Source organism: Nipponia nippon, unplaced genomic scaffold (assembly GCF_047370975.1).
Source record: "Nipponia nippon isolate SJK-2023a ecotype South Korea unplaced genomic scaffold, ASM4737097v1 scaffold_3, whole genome shotgun sequence".
Lineage (NCBI taxonomy): Eukaryota > Metazoa > Chordata > Aves > Pelecaniformes > Threskiornithidae > Nipponia > Nipponia nippon.
The window spans coordinates 16,681,542-16,706,299 of NW_028262347.1; the positions used below are offsets into that span (position 1 = coordinate 16,681,542).

The window sequence follows — 24,758 nt, forward strand, 5'->3', positions numbered from 1 at the left end:
ATGTTTCAGATAGTAAATTAAAGAGTCACTTTAAATAAGCGTACATATTGTGACAATAGTCCACTTCCTCCTTCTTTCTACAATTTGCAGACATGCATGGCTCTGTTCACATTAGTAGAAGACATATAAATATGATTCACACTCCTGTAGTGCAAATATTCAGTAATTCAGCTGTAAACAATATAGTTAATACACATTTATACTCAGGTAACAGAGAATAGAGTTTAGCTCAGGATTCCAGTTACAGGTGGGTGCAGGACCATGGAGTACAATGTTACGTGCAATGTCTAACTTACTAGAATAAATGTATTTAAAAAGTTAATTGCAATCTAACATAACACGAATATGTATTTTCATGTGGTTTTTTTATAGATTTCAAATTAAAAAAGGGCAGTAGGAAACTTCCTGGTATTATCAACTTTGTAGAACTCAAGATTCCACTTATAAACTATGGAGCATCACTAGGTGATCTAAACTGCTCTCTTTCTTGCTCCTAACTTAGGAAACTAACATCAGATGGTATGGATACATCACTCTTCTATCAGAATGTTTCTATGAATATATGTTTGTATATACATGTATATGCATAAATTATATAGTTCAACTACTCGTGTTTAAGAACCACATAAAAAAGAACATTTCATTTCTATAAGTCATCTGTTGGACAAATATGCTGTTTATGTTACTGTGGAACATGAAGCATGCAAAAAATCCATGCATTCAACTCCTTATTGACTTGTCTGGGCTGGGAGATGTATAACCTGAAAGCTGTACCTTTTTCAACACATCCATTAAATTTGCTGCTGTGAATACAAATATTAGCATGCTGAAACAGTGTAATATCATGCTAATAATGACGTGCTCTATGTAAATTTGATTAACCTAAGTTCATAAATCTGTGTGGATCTGCCCTCCCCATCAGCACGCACGTCTACCCACATCTATCAGATAACTGATCTGATCTTCCCTTCCAGGCACTACTTCAACAATCTGATTCTAGTGACCTGTTAAGGTCAGTAACTTCTATAAAAAAAAGCAGAAGTCTGATTTTCACATGAGTAATGCTTTGAAGGTATAACAAAACAAACGTCACATGCATCTTTATCACAATTCCATCTAGAGGAAGTGTCATTCTTTGAGAATAAATATCTTGTGATATTGGGAAGTGAAAAACTAATCTCAGTAGCCTTGTGCAAATGTCTGCAGAACTTCTTGAAAAGGAAAAATTACCAGTATCTGTTTACTGTGGGTTTCCAGAAAATAGTAAATTCATTCTGGTCTTCTCAGCAAGAATTGTCAGCTTCAGCAGTCAAGCAATATATTTTCAATAACAATGATTTGAATCTGAGGAACAGAATTTCTCAAAATAATGAAGAACATGTGACTGATCTGTCTTCAGTTAAAAGCTACTAAGTTTTGGATATAACCTGTTAGAGAGGATTTCCTGAAAATCAGTAAAACATGCAGAATTTTCTGCTTAACAAAGGTCTTGCCATCGGATTTTCTTCATCAAGAACTTGACATTAACTTCAATAAATAAAACAATAACTTACTGTGGTAGAAGAAGAATTGCTTCTGGAACATTAATAAAACGATTTTGGGACAATTTTAAGCTTGTTATGCTGGATGACAAGTCAGGTATTATTTCTAGGGCAGAAAAAGAGGTTAGTCCTATTACTTTTCAGAACTGTTTAAATTATTTTTAAGACTACAATTTTCTAAAATCAAAGATAGGTCAGTCTGTTATCTTCTATACACAGGTCTTTGTACAAGCTACCAAAACCAGAATCTGAATCTTTTTTTTTTAAAGTTTATTTAAAACCAAACTTCCAAAATGAAAGAAGTTTAGAACCGAGTTAATGTACTGGCTTTTATCACATTACATACTATTATACTTCATCTCATATTGGCATTAAACACTGAAAAAATCTTACTTACACTTTACTGTATTGCCAGTAGACATAATATTTTCATAATTCACCCAGTGAGTGGTGGGTCTTATGCACATAAAAGTGACTCTAATGCTTCAGCTGTGTTTAACGCAGGTGTAAGAGCTACCTTCTGAAATACCGTGACAATAATTTCAAAATGGAAGATTTTTTGTCTTGAAGACAGAAATAAATTCTGACAGTAACTTATGAACTCCTGCAGTATCATTAAAATCTCATTTATGTAATTTGTATTTTTTCATAGGTAAATTAATTTTGACAGGATGCTTGTATGATATGTATTTCAGTACAGTATTAAACTTATATTAGTACTAGATTTGCAAGCTAACTTTGAACGATTTCCTCTGCCTTGAACCTTCCCCAACAGTATGTACAATCTCAAGTACACTCAAACATTTTTATAGCATCCACTACAAATATAAAACCAAGATGTAATATGCCAAGTCAGATCAAACATCCATCACGCCCCATTGGAAGTATACTGCTATATATCACCAACAGTGATCAAAAGCTGATGCTCAGGGAACCGTATAAACAAGGACAAGCATATGTGGTATTCTCCTTTTCTGTTCTCCTAAGACCCCAAATGCTGGTGGCTGAGGAATTTTGTGATTTGGAATGGTTTCTAGAAGGTGGATCCTATTTTCGCAGATACTTACCAAGATCATTTATCCTGGCGTTGAACTGCTCCAGTTTTGTACAGCCCATGAAGACATTCTCAGCAAGGGATGAAATACTGTTCTTACTAATGTTTAAAATTTTCAGTTCTTTCAAGCATACAGGTGAACATAAACATAAAATTTTGTTTCTATGATAACAAGAAGGCAAAAAAAAATCCATGTTTGATTCAGAAACTATTAGCTAAAAAGTGAAGGTAAGGAATATTGATCTGACAATGCTATCCTTACACTGGTAAACCAAAAATAAGACTTGTATCTATATACAGACTGACCAGTCAGCAAAAATACCGGTACATGTGGCAACATGGAATAACATGACTGATATTAAGACTGTTTTAATTAATTTGGAGAGCAAATGTCAGAATGTACTACAAGGTGTCATTTCCTGATTACATACTGCAGCTCAGTCCCACACAAAGAGGACGGTTGCGTTTGTGAGTTATTCTAAAGCAGTTTACTAAAGATATGTGTTTGCAGGATTATAATCACAGAATGACTATCAATCTAAAAAAAGAAAAAAGAATGGAATTCCATATAGGGGATACAATTCAGGATGAGCATATAATTTTACAAACAATGTATTCTGGGAAGAACATCAGAAAGAGAAAGAGACAAGATCCCAAAAACCCAGAGATAAAAGAACCATGCAGCACTATTTTGCAAGGGTGATATTGCTAATAAAGTTCAAAATGAAGCTAATGAAAAAATGCAACAGGATTTTGAATTTAAAATATTGCTTTTGTAAATTTGATTCACATATTTCATACTGCTTGCTTTAGTTACATAGGTTGCTATCCTTATTCTGTGTGAATTTCTGCGTAAACAATACCACCACCTTATTTAAAATAAATTATGGAAGACGAATAAGACAGTATCTGCAGTTTACAGAGCTATCAATAATAGCATTCTTAAGAATTCCATCTAGGTAAACAAAACTTACATATTTTCTCTGCTTCTGTCATTTAAAACATATCCATACCAATAAATGCAATTCCCCAAATCATACTTCCAAAAAACCTTTGGCAAATACGAAATACAGTGGAAACTGTATTCTGTATACAGAAAACCTAATTGAATATGTTAGACAACACAGACAGTCCTGTGGATGAATAGCATGGCAGTAGAAAAATGCTGTTGTATTAATTTACTTATATTTCTCTCACTAGGAAAATGTTCAGCTAAATGTTCACTAGGAAATACAACATTTTTAGTATGTTACTGAAACTGCAATGCTATTAGATTCTATCAAGGCCCACGGATAATCTCATGTACTTTGTAATACAACAGTGAAAATTGTAGCAATTTACACATTTGGAAGATAATGTCAGTGTTTCACTGCTGACTAAACAATCCTTTCCATGCTATAGCAGTCGTCATTCTCGATGACAAATATATTATTTTCTGTTATGTTTGTTATGCTACAGTCCATTTACTAATGCTACTCACCCTTCTAGCAATAGCTGTTCCAGATTTTCAGCAACATTTGTAAGAAATTCAGGAATGCACACCAGCTGATTGTATGAAAGATTAAGTTGCTTTAGAGTTGGACATCTGAGGTATGGATCCAAAGCAAAGGAAGGTCCAATGTCATTTCGAGAGATATCAAGATTTGCAATACAATTCATTTTCAGTAAATAAGTCGGAAAAGAAGTAAATCGGTTACTGTGCAAATCCAAGTAAGTCAAACATTTCAAGTTCTGAAAGAAAAGGATAATTTGTCTTTAAAAAGTTAAATGAAAATATGAATTTACAGGTTTTAAATTGAGGTATATTTTATACAATTTATTAATTTACTTATATTTCTCTCACTAGGAAAAATAACAGAAAATAGCAATCATACCAATGTAACCCATAATATTTCTATTACAGAATAAAATATAAAGTGTTATTCAAAATTAATTAGATCAGTTTCATAAAATTTAACAGCTATGAATTGCCTGCAGTTCTCAGTTCCGTTTACGTTATTATGTTACTCAATATATCAGATCCTAAAGCAGTTCTCTGCAGTAAATGACTTAAAACACTTCCATGAAAATACTTTTATTTCTAGCTGAACGTAAATCCACTGAATGAAAATTGAGTGAATGTACGAAGCATACAAAAACAGACAGCCATATTCATGAGTAGTATTGTTATGGGTACATTGTTAGAGACAAACAATTTATTGTAACTAATCACAACTTCTATTACATAAAATTATGCAGAATTACTTCACACAGTTGTTCTGGAATGTTTGTAAGAGCATTTTGGTGGAGCTCCAGTTTCTCAAGATGTTCCAGATGACTAGTTAAGCAGCTATTCTGGCTGATGGCATCAATGTTCTCCAGCTCATTTGATGAAAGATCTAGTGATTTAATATATTCTTTCTCTGAGATCAATGAAGAAAGACTGTCTGATGGTCTTATATGTGGTGAAAATTTTGAGATGCCTTCTATTAAAACAAAAACATGGGAAAATCAGCATGATTTCATTTATCATGGAATTAAAATTAAGATCAATCAACTTTGGATCTAAAGATGCAGAAGACAGTGAATGTTTGGATATTGGCTAAGATGCAAATCCATGAAGACTTCTATTAAGAGACAGAAATTTATAAAACAGTAGGGAAGAGATGAACGTTTATGCGCTGCACAACCAAAGTAGCTTTTTAAAGCTAATAAGGGCAGTCATGAAATTTCACTACCTGCTTAATTCTACATAAATTATTTGTGAAGCCCAGGAAAAAAAAAATTCCCTATAGCTGCATTATTTGTACTCCACTGTAGTGTTTCCAAAATGTATCCTCCTCTTTGTAAACAAATATATAATCTGACTAAAATCTTTGCATGCTATGCTTGTGAAAGCATTAAGGATGAAAAATCTGTTATATATGTTAAACTGCATAGTTTACTTACTGGGGGATTCATCTGATGGCAAGAATTTTCTTTTTTGTTTCATTAATGGTTCATAATCCGAGCCAGGTCCCTGGAAAATCCCAGAAAAGAACAAAAAACAGTTATGGACCTATGCAGATACCTGAAATGATCTGAATTCAGTAAATTTCTTTTTATTGTGGTTTCTTTTTACCAGAACTTCCAGGAGGAACACAAAGAAACTGTACATTTCAATTAAAAGTAACAATAGGTCACATCTTTATAAAACTTACTGATCCATGCAATATGAAAGAATAGTAGATTTAAAGTGCAATGGAAGTAGTGCATGTTTTGGCAACCTAAAATGACTTTCACTAGGGTGGGATGATAGGATGGAGCAGGATATTACAAAAAATAACTTTCTCTAGGGAAGCCAGTCTCTCCAGTTTCCCTTTAGAGTCAATAGAAAGAAACAAGCTCCTTTCAAAGGAACCTGACTTTGATTCCACCAATTAGTCCTCTTATGTCTTCTTATGGAATTGGTCTCTCTTCATTGATCACAGTAGCACTCTGAAGATTAACTTCACTAAGCGGTAGTTAAGTCTTTGTGAATAGGCCCACAGTTTCTGTATCTGCATTTGAACATCAGACCAGAAATTTGACTAATTCACAAGAATGTGTACTTTTTATTGATCATAAATTTTTGCTGAAATAAACTCTCATCTGTACCGTGATCTGGAGCACAGTAATTGCACCGCAACAAAAGGAAATATTGAATGGCAACAGTGAGACAAGAGCCCATATGGTTACATGACCTTTCCTAACACTTGATTATTAACAATTTTGCAGTAGGCAACACAGATGGACTTGTAAGAAGCCTAGAATGAATAAGGATCTGACTTACCACAGAGTAGGAATGTCGCGGCAAAGTAGGAGAACCTCTTTGAAATGCCATTTCCCTACAATATAAGTCAGCAACTGCAATGGAATTGGACTTCTTTTTTGTAAAAAGTGAACCTTCACTTCCTAGTACAAAACAATAACATGAGAGGACAAAGAAGTAAGAAAATGCATTAAAGATGAGGCTCAGAATTCAACTGTAATACAGATGCTGACATACACAGGAGAGGTACATTTCAAAAGCATCAATATTGGCACGATCTCACTGGTTAATTGTGTGCGCAATAGCCCAAGAATTTTGTCAACGTGTTTCAGAGTACATGGGCCATACTTACCTGACATGCTCCAAATGTGACCTGCAGCTTGTTACATTGATGCTTTACCATTTAAAATTTCCAACCGGTTGGGATTGTTGTACATTTTTTGTAACACATCTTTGTGCTACCGCAGTGTAAATAACTTTTTAAAATAGAAAAAGTTTGTATTTTTGTAGATGAATTTGCACTCCCACATTTATTGAGAATGAAACAAAATGCCACTCTGGCTTTGGTGATTTAGAGTTATCTAGACCCATTTAGTGTTCCTCTTCCCAAAGCTACTTTGAAACTTCTAAAATCACTCCTGTTAGCAAAGCCTCTATTTTTTTACCATAATTTACGTATGACTTAACTTTTCTATGTGGGACAACAAATAGTACTTATCAGTATTATATGTCTGTGCTACAGTCCTACAGAAATGAAGAATGGTGCTGAATGATGTGAAGGAAAAGAATAAAACAGAACCAAAAATATTCTCCGATTCCAAAATTCAAATTCTTCACCTGTGATGATTTTAAGTATCCAACAGTTCTAAAACAACAGTGACATCTGAACAAACAAAAGGCATGTTGTAAATTAAGGCCACTTACTCTTATTAAGTTACTGATATTATAGACAGAAATGCTGTTTTTTGTAAGTTAAAGGAATTCAGATTTCCTGACATGGTTACCAAGAATGATGTTGGGCTGAACATAGACTCATCATTTACACTTTCTGATCAATTAGATATCTTTGGGACAGGGCTTGCTTCACCTGCTTTATTTGTTAACAATATAGTCCTCTATTCCAGACTTCATTGTGCGCATTTTATTTACAGACAACTCGGGGAACAGGGATTTCTGGATCACCATACACCTGACTTCATGATGAGACAAACTGTGCTCTTGAAGCACTTGCTTTTTGCTATTGACTATAAAGGCAGCATACGAGAAAAGCTCAGAAAGAGACATTAAAATAGTCAATATCTAAATTTGATTGGATGAATCCCACTCTTTCTCTCTACAAGAAACTGAATGCATGAAGAACTAATTTTAAATGGGTAACTGAATAAAATGCTTTAAGGTCCTAATTTTGTAGATAAAGCACATACTTAGTCATCATGAAGTATTTTCCAATGTTACCACAAACAAAATTTTAGATAAAAGTACTTTTTTCATGGGAAGTGTTTTATCTCAAATACAAACAACTGATTTATGGCTAAGGTCTTGCCCTGGTACACTAGATGGGGATTATAACAAGAAAAAAGAAAAGAAAACCAATTACCTTCACTATCAATATCATCACTCAAAGGAAATACACTGTCCGCTAATGGGTCAGAAATGAAATTCCAATCATAGTTTTTATCCACTCCATCTTCAGAGGAGTTTAGATCAGAGGAGGCTCTTGATCCATTTTCTGAAATATTCTTCATCTGGAATTTAAGCACCATTCTTGCCAGTGCAGAACCTGCACCTGTATGTATAAGAAACCAAAAAGACAGCATATTCCCCAAGAAATCCAAAGAGCTTTAAAAAAAACCCAGAAATAACTTGATTTATTTTCAAGATTTGGCAGTCTTCTTATAACCAGCTGAATGCTGTGAAGAGATCCTCAACTGAAGGTCTTGATCTAAAACACTTACATAGTACCATCAAGAGATATTAACACATTTTGTATAGCAAATTCTATACATACTCACTTTGTTTTCTTAATGGAGTAAGTTTATCTGGGAACAAAGGAATGAGCCAGGAAGGTTCTAGTCTCCCAATACCAAATCCTCCAAGACATATACTGCTGTTGGCGACATCAAGGCTAAGCTTCTGTAAGAGCAAGCTGATGATTTGGCTATCTCCTCTCTTTATACTGATGGTTAAAGCACTCCGAACATCCTGCTCTCGAGCACCATTGGCTAATAGCAATTCCACCAATTTAGGATTATTTCCTTTCTCACAAACCTAACAGAAAAAAGCAATTAAAAAAAATTATGTGAGGCACTCAAACAACAGCTCAGACTACATTAAGAGACTTGTCTCAAATTCAGATTCATTGTATTTTTAGGGTCATGTCTCTTTTTCAATTACACAACTCCCTACCCCTCAGAGCATATATCTGCCTAAGGCATCTGAGTACCAACTCCCATTTTCCTGAAGTCTTTGCCCAAAATGTAACAAATGCCTGAGTTCTGTAATTGTAATTTCTGCCATGAATGCACACAATTTCCAGGCAAAAATGAATGGTAATTTATGTAGTTTGGTTATTGCATGCAGTCTATGGCAACTCCATTTATTTAACTGTTCAGTGGAAAAGACACTTAAGGGTTATTTTGCCACGTCATCTGGATATCAGATGAACAAGTAACAATGGTGAGACTCGGTGAGCCTTGCCTAGTGCTAGGGAGCTCAGGTCTACTGGTTTTAGTCAGCTTTATTCATTCCAGTCTCTCAGCCTGCATTGCTACACAGAGCAGTGTTGATTGTGAATATTACAAATATTTTTAGAAATACTTCCAGTTACTTCACTATTTCCACTGTGGTTCGCTAACACTGATTTGCCTACCTCAAACTCCATGGATGGGTGGTCAGTTCCACACTCAGCTGTGCTTTATCACCCAGCCACCTCTGCCAGCAGAAGTGAAGGCCTCCTAATTCACTTCAGGCAGTACTGGTGGGGTTATCTCAGACAATTTAAAACTTCGACACTGAAGCAAAATCAAGAAGTGCTCATACACACCGTTTCTCAAAAAAATTTTTAAAGGCAGTCACATTTTAGCAAGGAGCACTTATAAGCAGGTGGGAACAGCCTCTCCATTGGCATGGCTGAATCCAGATGGGATGTTTGCCTATGGCCTTATTTAAGACACCAACATAGTTCAAATAGTTGATGTTCTGGATGGGGCCACTGTCTGGATAAAGCTCTTCGCAGCTAGTGTGACTGCAGGCATTCCAAGACATTATATTACTTTAGCTGTGTTGATAAAAAGTCAGAACTCTAATCAGAACAGTTAAATCAGCACAAAAGCTGATGACTATATTAATCTTCAATTACAACACAAAGTAAAAAAAAATCCACCATTCCAGGGCAGGCATTTCGAGCAAAGTCTTCTTTGCAGGTCTAGAAGAGAGTGGGACTAAGCACACTGAAACCTATCTATGCACAGGGCTGCCTGCTAGTCCATCTGTACTTTGGCCTCACAAAGCTTGGAAAGAGCTGAATTTGGAATATCAGTTCATGGGCTGGGCTCTAATCGGGTTGATGCCATCTACGCCTCATTAGTTCAGAAAAAATGACTGGGAGTTTGCAAATCTTGAGCTTAAGTCTTCTTCCTCAAAAATACTCCAAAGCTAAGGCTAAGTCAGTACTTGATTGAACGCAGGTTTGCATGTGAACAAGGTAAACAATCAGAAAGCATGGACTTTAAAGTGAACTGGCATCAGAACTGAACTGGCAGTGTGGGCACATTCTAGGTGACAGTGACCCTATGAGCTTCAATAAAGTGAAGGGTGTTTCAATGAACATCAGACCAAGCCTGAAGTCACTGTAAGTAGCAATGGTTAACACCACTCAGGTCACAGTTAGATTGCACTGGGTATTGCTGCTGTGTTCTGCTAAATATACGTTTGCATGAAAAGAGAAAGGAACCCAAAACCACAAATTTTAAAGCAACAGAACTATATATATTTCCATATATTACCTGATATATCAAAGAGTTTGTCTTTGTCTTCTTATTAATATCAGCTCCCAGTAGAAGTAAACATTCGGCCATAATACTATTGCACTCAATACATGCTTTTTCCAGCATTATATTTTTTAGATCACCATTTTCAGCTACTTTAGCAAAACATTTACAACACAGGCTTTGAAACTGAATGGGAAGACAAACAATCAAAGTTAGGACAAAAAAAGCACGAAAGTTTTTCAGCTGTGGAGCTGTCAAAAGAGGGAAGATACCTGTCGATCTCGCTGGTCAGTGAAACACATAGACATCTGGTAGAAAATGACTGTGTCAAATGATTCATGTACCAGCAGTTTTGCAAAACAAGGTGACAAACCAAGAATTGACAAGATTGCATGAAAACCCTAAGAAAACAACGAGAAGACTGAAATAAGTACAATGTTTAAAAGTGTCGTTTTTAAACAGGTCATGCAACAAAATCAAATTTCAACCAAAAGATATGTGCTTTAATTTTTTTTGTCTTGCTTTTTAAACATGCAGTAATTCACAAATTGGAGAAGATCAGGAGAGAAGGCAGAAACACCCGGTGTCTCTGTGCTTATATAGCTGTAGTTTCTGGTGTCTCTGTGTTTATATAACTGTAGTTTCATGCTTGTTTAGCTGACCCACTTAAACAGATATTAACTGACACTTTGAAAAGCCAAATTATGCACCATAATATCTGACAACATCCTGCCTGGCAGTGACAAATGTACTCGTGATTTCCTGAAAATATAGAGAGGAAACAATCTCCTAAGGATATGGGATGAAGATGCATTCCCTGTCCCAATGTGTTGCTCTGTAATTCTTGAATTTGAAAAAAATACATAGGCTAAACAAAAAACTTAACAGGTGTATCTAAAAATTAAAAAGAAATGCAAAATTATCCTGTGATTCTGCAAGTAAAGTTCACCTAGAAGGGTGAACGGGGTAAATTATGGACTCTTTGCCCAAGCCTAATTGAGACTAAATCACATTAAGTAATTTCCCTATTTCACCAAATTATTTTGATTTCTCGCTACACTAGTTGCTAAACTAAACTTGGAAGGGTTGGGGGAAAAACAGCAGTAAAGAAGGGAGGCTGTACTTGTGATATTTTCATATTGATCTGAAACAGAAGTACAGAAACTTGCACAGGAAGCTGATCTCACAGGCAACCTCCATTCTGCTAGAAAAATGAAACTGGCAACAAACAGGGAAAGCTTCTGACGCAGAGGAAACTTTCACACAAAGAGGACTGAACGTGTGTTTGCAGACAGAATAAGAACTCTCCTTCCATATTCAGAAGTAGATCCAAAGTCTGACACAGTATTCCAGTAATATCTTTCTTAAATACAGCATTCCTACACTAAGCTTATTGCTGGTGACGGGGCTGGGAACTAAGTTATTTTCTATTAATTTTCAAAGAAGGGCAATCAATACTATAATGACGGTTACTTCATTAAATGGTTATAGATCGACTGAATGATGGACCATGACTGAGAAATTTGTTCTAGTTGGCAGATCTCAGAAGTCTTAAAAAAACACTTAAACCCACGCTTACATATTCTGGATTGAATATATGCCTCCAAGAAAACAGTCTTTACAGCAAACATATTGGTTTAATTATAAAGGCTTATACTAATCTAGTAATTGTAATAAAATAAAAATGAAGTAATTAAAATAAGGAATTATACTTCAAATATAACTACATTAAAATAATTTTCTAAGGTTTTGCCTTTCACTTTCATCTTTGTACACAGAAATAACACATACATGCATCTGGATTTCAGTGACGTCTTTAAATCGTCGCAGAGTAGAAACCAGAACTGTTGACAGGACATGCATAGTTGCAATACACAAACTCTTTCTTGTAATCAAAGAGCGTAGAAGACTCAAACCCAAACACTGTATGTCTATAAGAAAAACAGAAAGACTAATAATGTTTATTATTCAGACATTCTGAGTGGAATAAACCCGTGACCTAAGTAGTGTTATATTACTAATATTCCAGAAAGTTATTTGCATAAGCTATTACAGGGCCAGGCATAACTAAACAGTGGATGAACCTGAGGACTATGCAGTACTGCAGCCTTTCCTTGCCATGTAACCTACATCACATCCAGTACTAAAGAGTGTAATAGATAGGTTACAGCTTCTATGGTTAATCAGCCCCTCCTACTACGTCAGTCACATTCAATTAACAAAATACCTTCCCCACCTTGTTCGTCTGGATACATCTGTAGGGTGTGAAGCACAGTGTCAGTAGCTCCTTGCTGGGTTAAAATTTCTAGTGCACCAGTGCAGTCAGCTATAGAAGCAAGCAGTTTTAATCCACATTTCTGAATGCTCGGATTTCCAATAAACTAATGGAGAAATGAATATAAAATCAGATCAAGTTTGTTCTGCTTAAAATGGCAACAGAAGAGTTGCTTGTTCTTAAAGTTGTTCTTTAAGAACAAGCGATTGTTTTTCTTAAAGTATGTGAAATTACAGCTGATGTGACAATAAATAACAAAAATCACAATTTCAAAAAGGTTTCCTTTTCAACCACCAGTTTCAACCGCTCATAACGTCCCCAGATTTTCACCTTTGATTCTGAAAATATTCCCTAGCTGGCTTTCTAATGGAGAGTGAGATTTTTTTCCCCTCAAAGTTTCAGTACAACCATTCACAAGTTCGCACCATTTTGCTAGGACAAGGAGAGTGAGAATATGTACTTCCTTTGTGGTTAAAAAGGAACAAAAATGGGGTTCTTTGAGAACTGGCACAAGTGATAAATATTGGTGGCAACTGAAAAAAAAATGAAAAGAAAAAGACATGAAGCAGCATACCTATTACCACACCCCATCAAGGTTTTAAAAGCTTTGGGTTTAGTTATATAGCAATTCAATAGGTTATTTGTGATTACTTTTTCCAATTTTCCCCCACTTCTAGATGAAGGAAACCTAGATGAGGCCTAGATCTGAAAATGTGCATAGCTGTCACAATGACTTGCAAATCTGCAAAATTATTTCAGTGAGGTCTTGCCCATCTTCCTCCTTATTCCTTCACTAGTTTTTCATTAAAATATGTTAATTTCTACCCCTTTTGGTTGATATTGTAGCACCCCAAAACACAAACCAGCTGGGCCAGAAAAAGCAATCAGGATGGTCACAGAGCACTGGAGACTGTAATACATTCTGAAGTAAAAATTATTTTGCCTCCCTTGTTAACTCCTATATCTTCAGGTCAAGAAATGGCCTTTAGACACTCTAGCGCTCTTTTGCTGATACATTATTAGCTCTGACTTTTGTAATGAATGTAAGAGACACAGATTTCCTTGACTGAAGGTGTTTGGCAAGCCTAAAATTCTTGAGAGACTTCTAAAAAACTGTGAATTGCTACATCCATTTTGATTGTGGTCATGTGAACCTTGTAAACCTTGTAGAGGTGGGATTCTTCTGAAGTGCAGTCTGCTTCAGCCTTTCACTTTTCAGCTTCCCCTTCAAGGTATTGTGATCATTCTGTTTTCCAGTGGCTAGAAAAAGTTATAGAACTTAACAGTGAAAAGAACAGAGATGCTATTCTGTTGAAAGCAAAGGAATATGTATCCATGAAAGCCATAGTAAAGAACCGCTCAGTGCTATGTGTAGTTGAGGTGTAGGTATGAGGACATTTTTCATGTATAAACTAGTCCATTAAAAAATCACAAATAAATTGCATGCTTGAAAAAAAATTAGCCTTGTTTTTATAAATATCCTTCAGAGTTACTGTATAAAGGATCATCTAATACACTCCAGAACAGAAAGTAAAAAGAAACCCCAAACGATAAATGAAAGTCAGGAGTTAAGATTAATTCTATCAAATCAATAGGAAAATCAACGTGGAACTAAAACTTACAAATGATTCACCATTGCAAGTGTAAAATAGTGACAAAATTCATTAGAAGAAAGCTTTAACTATACCCTGTTTAAAGCATTAAGCACCAACGAATGAGTTCCCTCCAACAGACACTGGCTTTTAATGACTTTTACTGTAAGTGCAAAAGCAGCATCTCCCACATCTCTGGAAGAACCATTCTGGTGTTCATTCTTTGTATCTGCAACAATGGAAAACAGCTTTCCTCAGAAGAACAGATTTAATATTCTCCCCAGTATTAACCCAATATTATTAACCCAATATTACAATCAAATTGAACGCACAGGTTTTAAGAACTGACTCAGAGAGCAATTTTCAGATCTTACGACATTTTCAGAATGCTGTAGTTACAGCGACTGGAGTCCCTCCAGATTTACATTGTAGTGTGAGTACATTGTGTTTGAAATGACGATTTCACCACATGTTTGCTCGCTGCTTACTCTGAAAACACAAAAATCATGCCAAAGAATTTTGCCTAAGGTACATTGCAATATACTACTTTTTTGAGCTACGGAGTTTCTTGGTGTTCCTGATACCTACTTCAGAATGCCTCTTCCTTCTGGAAAGAAGACACTATAGAGAAGCTATAAACTAGTTGCCCTTTCTCACTTGGCAGCACACGATAGGCCAAATTTTACCCACAGATGACATAAGTGGAAGGGTGAGTACAAATAAAATAACAGAGAAAGGTCTTTCAGATTTACATTTCTTGTAGCTATTGGCACTTGCAGTCAAGTGGCACTACAGAAAGTACCAAGAAATCCTTTAAAAGTCACTTCAGCATTCATATTTGTTCCAATTACTATTTTCCCCATGAATTACTTTTTATTCCCTAATTAACCTGCAATTTCCAACATCCAGTTGGTGCTCTCTTTGTTTCATTACACTTTAGAAGGGCCTTACTTCCAGGATACTGGCAAAAAAAGCGCCTTGCCTACATGTTAGAATACACATGTCCAGTCTTAATCCTGTTGTTTATTGAAAAAAAAGGAAAGTATTAGGATTATAATTCAAAGAATAGAAGGAAACTGAAAACCTGAAATCAGTCTGCATATTAGCCAAGTTACTAGTTTCAGAGTTATTGGTTTTGTAAATGTTCAACTAAAACTGCTGAGATACTTGCAAAAAGTTATTCTGAAAAAAATCAGTACTGCATGTCTGTACTCTCACACCTAATATCAGAGGAAACAAACAGGATATATAGCAGTGAACCGATAAGAAGAGTTAAAACTTTCCCAAAATTCTATTAAAGGCATAGAACTAACAAAGAACATATTTTTCCCACTGTAGATTGCCTTTAAAGAGTTTTTTTTCTTTGAAAGGAATTTCTAAGCTAGTCAGTTTGGCTTCTCCTTTTATGTAGAAAATAGTATATAATAGTATATTTCATATCTTTAAATCACTGTCTCTATTCTTTGGTGTCAGAGGTCCAATTTTTATGTTCCTTCCAAGAGATACTATTAAAACAATTGCATTCTGTGGTACAACAATGTTGATGTCATTATCACTGTTTGCTCTCACTTGTATCTATGTTGAAAATACACAACCACAGTGATAGCTGCACACTCGTTCCCTGAATTAATGTAGCTAACTCTTCACTGATGAAATCAAGGGGAAATCAGCAGTGACAATTTTGGAGTGTTACCTTCAATACCTCAAAAGTTTTCCTCCATCTTGTATGTTCTTAAAGAGTTACAGCTGCTCTCAGCTACGTACAGAACTCCAGTAAATTTTCTGAAGTCCCGTTAATGGCTGTCTCATTAGAAAAGAAAGACTAAAACCCAGCTATCTAATTCTGTTCTCTGATTTGGTGTGTGATGCCACACCAACTATATTTTTGGATGACTTACCAGGCATCATAAAGTGTAAAAGGACTCGAAGGGCTTCCAGTTGTACAGAGAGTGATTTTTCATGTTTCCTCATGGCTTTTACAACTTCTGATGCAGCTACTGTCATTGTATCCAGATGAAGGAAACTGAAAATATTGTTTATAAAATAAATAAAAAGAATGCATTTCTAAATTTTACATGTATTTGCTTCCTTAATTAACACTGTGTGATATCCCTTTAGAACACTGTAAATCTGGTTTGAGCTACAAAATATAAATTAAACTATGGTACTTTTCTTCATCACAGGAAATATATTATTTTCATGTCATTCCATGAATTCAGTCTATGTAATTAATTCCACTCTAGACTACTGAGATGTAATTTTCGATCCAGTCCAGAACAGTGATACACAGAAAGTATAGTATTTCATTCAGGGTGAGTGGTGGATTCAAATATTTCACTTTGATTCCAGTCTAGATATGTGAAAAGATGCATCTTCCTTAATCCAGTGCTCCGCAATTGTCATAAAGTACTGATGAATTGTCAGATACTTGTAGAATAAACAGATAAATATCAATCATGTTAGGTTCTAATTTTGAAGAAAAAAAAAAATCTCAATGTCATTAGCATTCCTAGAAATGGCAGTATCCAAAGGCCACTAATTCACTTTTAAGGTTATTTTCTTCTTTCATTCTATAATATTTTTTATTCCTGTGAACTTGTTTATGGAAGTTTTGAGATTTTCTTCTGTATAACATGAAATTATTCATAAGAAATTCTGTGACTATATCTTGACTCTTGTCATTTTTTCACAGAGAGCTTAGCATATAAAAAGGTTTCGGGGAAGGCTGGAAAAACTTGGCAAGACACTTGGAATCATGTTCCCACCCTGTATATCAGTACTTATGAGTCATAAGTTTGTTTTCCAGTCCTGTTCTAGAGCATTTGCAAAGTAATATTAACACAATGTTATTTTAATAATCAGAGTTAGTATTGTGGGAAATTTCTTAGCTTTCAACGGAATTCAGTGTGGCTAACAGGAGGGGAGACCACCTAGTGACAGTCTGTTCAAACCTCACTGCTCAAGAACCATGAAGGGCAAGAACATGCAGCTCCCTACATATATCCACCTGGGCATCTGACCATAGGGCTTACAAAATTCCATGTCTTGAACAGGGCTGCCAGCCTGTGGTCAATTTTAATATCAGTGAAACAATAATTTAAATGTAATCAATTACAGGACTGAATCTCACAAACCTTCACTTTGGAATTCGCCACATATTTCTAAGTATATTACCTTCCTTCGAAAACATGATTGAGAATTCTGCAGGCACTTTCAGCCACTTCGGGATTATATGGATGTTTCCTCATTATATCCAAAACATTCATGTGTATTCCTTTAGCCAAAAGTGTCTTCCTAATATTTGCTACAACACAAAATTGCAAGCATCCTATAAGTAAATCTCTCTCTTTACGTATAGTTCTCAAAAACAACAGAACTGCTAACTTTCCCCCCCCTTTTTTTGATTTTTTTTTCTTCACCAAACACACATGTTATGGAAGTATAAATTAGAATGGGAAACAATTTGAGCTGAAGCTGACTTCTGTTTGCACAGCTTAATCAAATGCATTATAATTCCTGAATGCCTAATAAGTTTAAATACTTCTGCTACTTTTACTTACAGATAGTTAATTTAAGGGAAGGAGAATGTACAGCTTTACTTTTACTTTCAAAAATGTTTATTCTTAAACAATTTTTCCTCTTAATTGCACTCTCTGATCATGTAGGAAAGCTAGAATTTAAAACTTTCAAAAAACCTTCTAACTTCCAAAATAAGGCTTCAAAAATGAAATCATATTTATTCACTCTATTTATTTCATTAATTCTTTTTTTTTTTTTAAATTCAAATACCCAAGCACATGTTGTAGCTATAACTGTAACCAATACAGCTTAGAACACTTTAAAAATATTCTACATTACCGTGGTAACTACCACCAATTCTTGTCATTCCCAGTTCAGTACATCCATTTCAAACGGTTAATTCAAGCAATATTGCATTGTGTCAGAGGGTTTTACTAAGATTCTTTATGTCTATCATTTCTGGTGTAAGCACATTTATTTAGGAGCAAAAAAAGAGGAAAAAAAAAAGACAAAATAAAAATTTGCTTTAGATTTCCATTGGGAATCAGAGGCCCACTTGTCAGTAGCATGTTATGAAAGTACCTGGTATAATACATGATAATAGTATGCATACACTTATGAGATCTATTTCTTGATATAGATACATATTTATCTCATAAAGAACTATAAACCCTTTTGATTGTCAGGTTTTGTGTACTTGGATGGCTCAGTAACCTAGTGATAAAACAATGCTTTCTCACCTAGAGAACGATAATTAACTGCTAGTCTTTATCTTCCTATCTAGCCAGTGGTTTTCAATGTGCAGTCTACAAACCACTTGAGGTCCATAACCATTTCAAAGGGTTCTGGGAAAGGTATCTAATAAAAGCAGGCCAACTGTCAGTAGGCTTAAATGCTCTACCCAGGGGTCCACATCTCCACTGAAAAAATTTGAGGGGGTCTGCAAACTGAAAAAAGTTAGGAAACCATGTTAGGGACATAATCAGGACTAAAGCAATCTTGAAAACTGTTAACGTACACGCTTAACTTCCTACACATGATTTGATTCACTGAAGTCAACAGGACTGCTCAAATGCCCTGTGTTAAGCAAGAAAATGGTATTTGTCAGGCTGTAATCCTTACTCACGTGAGTTTCAACAAATGCTGCTCTTGATGAAATTCAAACATGTGATAAATATTTAAACAAGCATACAAAGAGAGCGCACTCTTTTCACATCTCCTGCTCCAAAAAATAGGAATTGCAACACATAAACTGGCAAAGAGCTCCTTACTTTCACTTACTCACTTGATACTAGCCAACGATGTCTTTTTCAAAGCAAGAAATAAACTTCCCACTAAACATAACTGCAGAATATTCTAATCACGGGGAATACTGTATTCATAAAACAGCACACTAAATGTTCTTTAATATTACAACAATAACTTTCTGCTGAATTAGAAAGTGAAGATAATTAAATTCCCTTACCATTTTGTCGTGACAAAATTGCCAAGGTACTAGCAGCTGCCTGAAACACTTCTTTTGAAGAGGAGTGCATCAGCATGGAGAGCATCACTGCTCTGTCTATTGGGAACCTTTCACAGAGAGAAACAAATCACTGTACATTGATCATATTACAGCAGTTACTTCATAACTGTAGTTCAGTTTCCTAAAAAGGTATTAAGTGACATAATTGAATTTTCAGATGATTGTACTTGGCTTCTAATATTTTTCCAGAGCAACAGCTGACAGAAAGTCCTTTGCAAACTATGCATATTAGCTTACTCTGAACCTCACTGAATTCACTTGGAAGCATGCTTCCCAAATGACCTGAGGTCCAGAAAGGGGTACAAAACAGGCTTACTAAAATTTGAATAATTAACATTTTAAGCAACTCTGAGAAATAGTTCAAGTAAAATGGAAGTCTGTGTCTTACCCATGCCTAGATTCTCCCTGATGAGGCATCACCCCCTCTACTATGCCCTTTCATCTGATTTGTGGGAAAATGAGCACTGTTTTTCCGTACTCCTTACATACTAGATACCTTAATCTTCTCTATTTTCCCTACTCTTACATTCTTTAATCCTCCCTATCCTTGTTGCAACTGAAGAAGAAATTCCTTGTGAACTGTAAAAATTAGCTCTGTTAGACTGTTCTGACCCTTTATTAAAACACCAGCAATTTTGCCTGAGTCAAGGTTAGCATACTTTTCAAGAAAGAAACTTTCCCAAGTGTTGTTGATCACTTTGCATTTCATCATATATTAGAAAACAAGAAAGAAAAATAAAAATAATTGAAACATGAGACTCCAAATGGCCTAATAGCAGGCTTTCATTTTTTTCATTTCCAAAAATACAGTTCAAGATATAAACACTGACTGATTATCTCCATCTCCAATCTTCTCATGAAGGTTGCGTTGATACAGAAACAGATTTTTCAAAGCCCAGCATGCAGCCTCCTAAATATAAACCAAGAGGAGACAAAAGGATTAAGAAAATACGCCTTTAGAATATCAAAAATATATGAAAATATTTAAATAGTTTGACTGTTTTTCAGTCCATGACAAAGGCACAAGGTGCTTTATGTAGAAATACAACAAGGTGTGGACTGTCCCATTCTTTATAGCTGGGATAGGCCCGAGTTACAAACGTGTGCCACATTGCCACATTCTCATTATTTGTTTTGCATTTTGATACTTGTTTTAGGCTGAGATTAATTCTGCTGTTTATGGGCCTGTGTTTTGCTGCTGTATACAGACGAGCTACATAAACAACAATCTTTGGATGGCCCAAGTTTCAGGTAACAAGTCTCATCTTAACTACCTATATTTGATCTAAAGCAGTAACTGAAACCAGTTGAGGTGAACAAAGGTAAGAAAGGCAAGAAAAGTAAGATTTATTCTAAATCTAATCCAGTCTTTAAGGCCTTGTTTGCTCAAGGATATATGGGAGAAAATGATGTTGCTAAACATTTTATTTAATGCATAATGCAGTCTTTCCATACCCCCATCATCCAGAAATTCTCACCAGCACATCTGTGTTTTTTCGGTGTAGTTCTAATGCTCTGTAACATGCTTCCAACCAGCATAATTTTTCTTCCTCCTCCTCTTCTTTTCTTTCCTCTAAGTCTCGGTTTAAGAATATTGTTTCAGCTTGAAATACAAAATATTTACCATAAACTCTTATTGCGAAAACAAACAATTAAGTCAGCCTTCCTGTAGTCATGGAGGTGCTCACACTGCCCATGTGTGAAAATCAGTGGGAGGATTAGCCTGTTCTTGGAAGGGAGAAGTCTTTTGACATAAACTCTATGACAGATTTGAAAAATGTCTTTAAGGTTATAAAGGGATTAAAAAACCTTCATTGTAGCGTAGTAAATTAGGTACATAGTTACAGTTCAGTCAATGCTCAGGCTCTGAAAAGACCTGCGCATACTTTTTTCTGTTGTGTATTTACATACAGAATACCACAGACATAAAATATAACTGTGACTCATTTGCATGTAACCACTTATCACAGAGCCATCGACGATATGAGGCAGTACCATTAAAAAACAAAATGCAAATTGCAGTTGCTAAGGAAGAAATATCTGGTCCCAGAAAGTACAACAGAATTTAAAAGAAATCATTTTATACCTGTGATTTTTCAGCATTTAAAGAAAAAAAAAAATGCATCAACACTGACCATAATATCTGAGGCTTACTGAAGTGTATACTGATTTCTATTCTTTGCTATTTTGAGGACTCTTAAACAGCATTTCTACTGACTTTTGTATGGAACAATTACTCAAAGACTAAGAGGACCAGATCCTTAGCTTTTTGCCGCCAGCTAACTAACTTCTGTTTCAAAATAATACCTGGAGTGTATTCAAGGAAAAGTTTAAATCCTTTAACTGATTTCAGAACTCAAGTAGAAGCATTGATTTGGTGTTGCTATCAACTGCCACAATACAATGAGCACTGTCATACATGACAAACACAGCATCAAATTAGTGTTGTTATCTCTAGAGGTTTTATGTTAAGTAGGGATTATCTAATATTTGCCTATGAACAAATGGGTTGCTTTGTTAAGATCTGGCAACATAACTTACCAGCTCTGAACACTGTGAAGATGTTGGGCATATGATATCAACACAGCCATGTCATAGTAAAACAACAAACTGTGAGCATGTAGGAAATGTAGCTCTGTCAAAGCTATCCTGCCTGAGGCTTTCATGTTAAAGAAATGGAGTTCGAAATGATTACAGGACATTACTAGTATAAACAAATTAACAAGTGGACAGATAAATGAAATAATTTATTTATGTATTTAGGAAGACATTTACTCACTTAGAAGAGCTAAACAACTCAGAGCTGCAGCTTGTAACTTTGCATTTTCAGGATATGTTTTAACAGCCTTCACAATGACTTCTGGAACCTTATGTAATACAAGGATATTGAAAAAATTTCCTGAAAATACATAAGATATTAAAGGAACATAAACACATATCTAGAGCTTTACATGCATTTAACATAAATTTCTCAGCACACAATGCCCAAACTTTGTAGCAAATGCTGGATTTCTGATTACAGAGCTTGACACAACAATGTTTTATTTGTGGAAAGAAGAGGTCAAGGATAAAAAAAATATTGGGATTTAGTTTTTTTGTGGTTTTTTACAAAAGACTGAGGTTTAATGCAAAATGAAGTGCACACTGTCATCAAAATAAGAAAAATACAGTCAGTGTATCACTTGCAGACTTCCTGCCAGGAAGCAAATGCAGTCCTGGTCTTGAATTCCTGCAATGATTTGATTTATCCTATCAAGCAAGTGGTTTAACTCTGTTTTGCCCTCTGTTTTTGCCCTCCTTATCAAATAGATCAAGGCCAGCATTATAAATACAGAATACATACATTCGGGAATAGCAGAAAGAACTACCTTTTGATGATAAATATATTTAAAGCATAACTTTAGTGTAGGCTGTACAGTATTTTATATTAAAGGTTGAATATAAGGAATTCTGCAAAAAGGAAGCAAATGAAAATAACTTCCCCGTTTGTTGTAAAAACAAGTGTCATGCATAAAATAATACAGCAACACTCACTTTGTAAAATATAGTTTCATAGCTATGGTTTCTATTTTGATATTCAATTTTGTTTAATTACTGATTAGTAAAAATGAGAATCATACTAGCAATGTGAAAGGTCAGATTAAAATCTGTATCAATGTTTCTCAAACCCTTCAGATGAGGTACGAAATTATGAAGTCTCTCATATTTGAACATCAAAAATATAATTACATACAGAAGAAAAGCTAACCTAATTTCTTTCCCTCAGTTCTGGTCCTGAGTCCTATAGGTGCTGACTACCTTCAATATCTAGATTTTTCACCAGAAGACAAGTACCTCTCCCAATGTTTTATGATTCAGTTCAATTAGACCAAGTTAACCAAACGCTTAAGAACAGGCTTTATGGCAAGTCCTTTCCAGATTCATCATTCTAAAACCTTGGCCTTAACACCTATTGCAAGTGCAACTGGAAACAGTATTTTTCTTCTTACTCTGTAGTAGTGTGATCATGTTATCAGCATTGCCATTTCTTGCCATATTTTAATGGAAATGGTAACTTCGTATAAATACATTACTTACCTCATGAAATCAATAATCTTAGGCTATGTGATGAGTAATTATGTTTGACTTGTGGCTGGTCAAACAGGTATCAGTCAGTTAAAATTCTGATGACAGTCAAGTTTTGGATAGTCATTACCAGGTTAGCAATAATATGTGACAGTGATTTTGGAAGATAGTAGATGCTGACTTTACCATTTCACTGCCAGTTAACATGGGTTTAGAAAGACAGTGTCCATCAAAATAATTTGGGAAGCCACACTGGCTATATGGAAATCTTCCAGACCATTTCCAGGAGCACCTAGCAATTTCACATCTGTTTCCCTAACTGCGTGGTGCTGTGGACACCTCTTCCCATAACCCTCCTGAAGTGGCTCCTTATTAAGATGAAGGGCATCTATTATTCTGAAAGGAGAAATGGATCTTGTGGCTGCTTTACTGCCACTATTACTTGTTGGTCAGCATACACACATGACAAATGTGTGACTGAAGCCAGGCTGGTTGCGCTTAGGGCAAGATCAAGGCATGTCAACAGTGCTGCTGTGTCTCCACAAGTGCTTGGTTTCCCTACCTATCTTCAGTTAGCCTTGCACAGGAAACCATTCAAGGGTAACATCACCTCTTGCCAAAAAACTGCAAATACCACCTCAGTTGCCACCACATTTTCTTGAAATTTTTATTTGGCTTTCTGAAGGGGAACTGGAAGTTGCTCTGGGTTGCACTCAAGTTTGATCTGTATTTTCTACAATATCTGCATGAAGAAGCGGAAACAGATGGTGAAAGGATGGGACTGCCTTGATTAAGGGGAGTTATGCACTGGTACCAGCATCTGCAGTAGCTTCAGGCCACTACCTGCAAGAATCTGGAAGTCCAACTCATGAGAAAGACCTTGGCTCAGTCCTTGATGAAGAAGAAGCTATGGAGTGGGGGCTGCTCAGGCAGCTACTCATAGTGCTTTTGTATGCAGCAGGGGGAAAACCATACTTATTTTCATTTGAACTTCCTATTACGTGGTCCTTGGCAACTGCTCAGGCCAGCTTATTATAGCGGCAAGAGAGAGTACAGAGCTGCTAAGAGGCACAACAAATCCCTTTTTGACATTGAAATAATTTCTTTTGATGTGACACTACCCCATGTAAGCCCAGACAACCAAAGTACTTTTGCCCAAGTCAAGGGAAGTCCAGGAACCAGTGGTTCTTTCACTGCTGCAGCATAGGGGGCCCCAAGACAGGCACCATAGCTGGGCAGGAATGCAGCACTGGCCTCTGAAGGTAAATGCATAGCAAGGAGGAAAAACAGTCCTGGAGAATAACTCTCAGGTAATTCAGTAGCACCAGCTGTTTCTCACACGTTCAGCATTGCCACTTCAAAAAAGAAATCCAGAAGGAATTTTCTTCCTTACTATAGTAACTTTATACAGAATGGGATCTATTGATCT

General features: G+C 35.6%; 1 protein-coding gene across 1 annotated transcript in view; it reads right to left on the bottom strand.

The window, feature by feature from the left end:
- LRRK2 (leucine rich repeat kinase 2) overlaps positions 1-24,758 on the bottom strand; it is a 71,678-nt gene that overhangs the window by 29,711 nt on the left and 17,209 nt on the right. The window contains exons 8-26 of the mRNA XM_087765365.1: positions 22,044-22,163; positions 20,743-20,867; positions 20,095-20,174; positions 19,205-19,311; positions 17,395-17,524; positions 16,119-16,243; positions 14,316-14,449; positions 12,590-12,734; positions 12,145-12,284; positions 10,626-10,754; positions 10,369-10,539; positions 8,377-8,632; positions 7,962-8,150; positions 6,386-6,507; positions 5,524-5,593; positions 4,840-5,060; positions 4,076-4,326; positions 2,609-2,757; positions 1,554-1,647 (exon numbers count right to left, since the gene is read on the bottom strand). Of these exons, the coding sequence (XP_087621491.1) occupies positions 1,554-1,647; positions 2,609-2,757; positions 4,076-4,326; positions 4,840-5,060; positions 5,524-5,593; positions 6,386-6,507; positions 7,962-8,150; positions 8,377-8,632; positions 10,369-10,539; positions 10,626-10,754; positions 12,145-12,284; positions 12,590-12,734; positions 14,316-14,449; positions 16,119-16,243; positions 17,395-17,524; positions 19,205-19,311; positions 20,095-20,174; positions 20,743-20,867; positions 22,044-22,163 (2,758 nt within the window). The remainder of the gene's footprint in view (positions 1-1,553; positions 1,648-2,608; positions 2,758-4,075; positions 4,327-4,839; positions 5,061-5,523; positions 5,594-6,385; positions 6,508-7,961; positions 8,151-8,376; positions 8,633-10,368; positions 10,540-10,625; positions 10,755-12,144; positions 12,285-12,589; positions 12,735-14,315; positions 14,450-16,118; positions 16,244-17,394; positions 17,525-19,204; positions 19,312-20,094; positions 20,175-20,742; positions 20,868-22,043; positions 22,164-24,758) is intronic.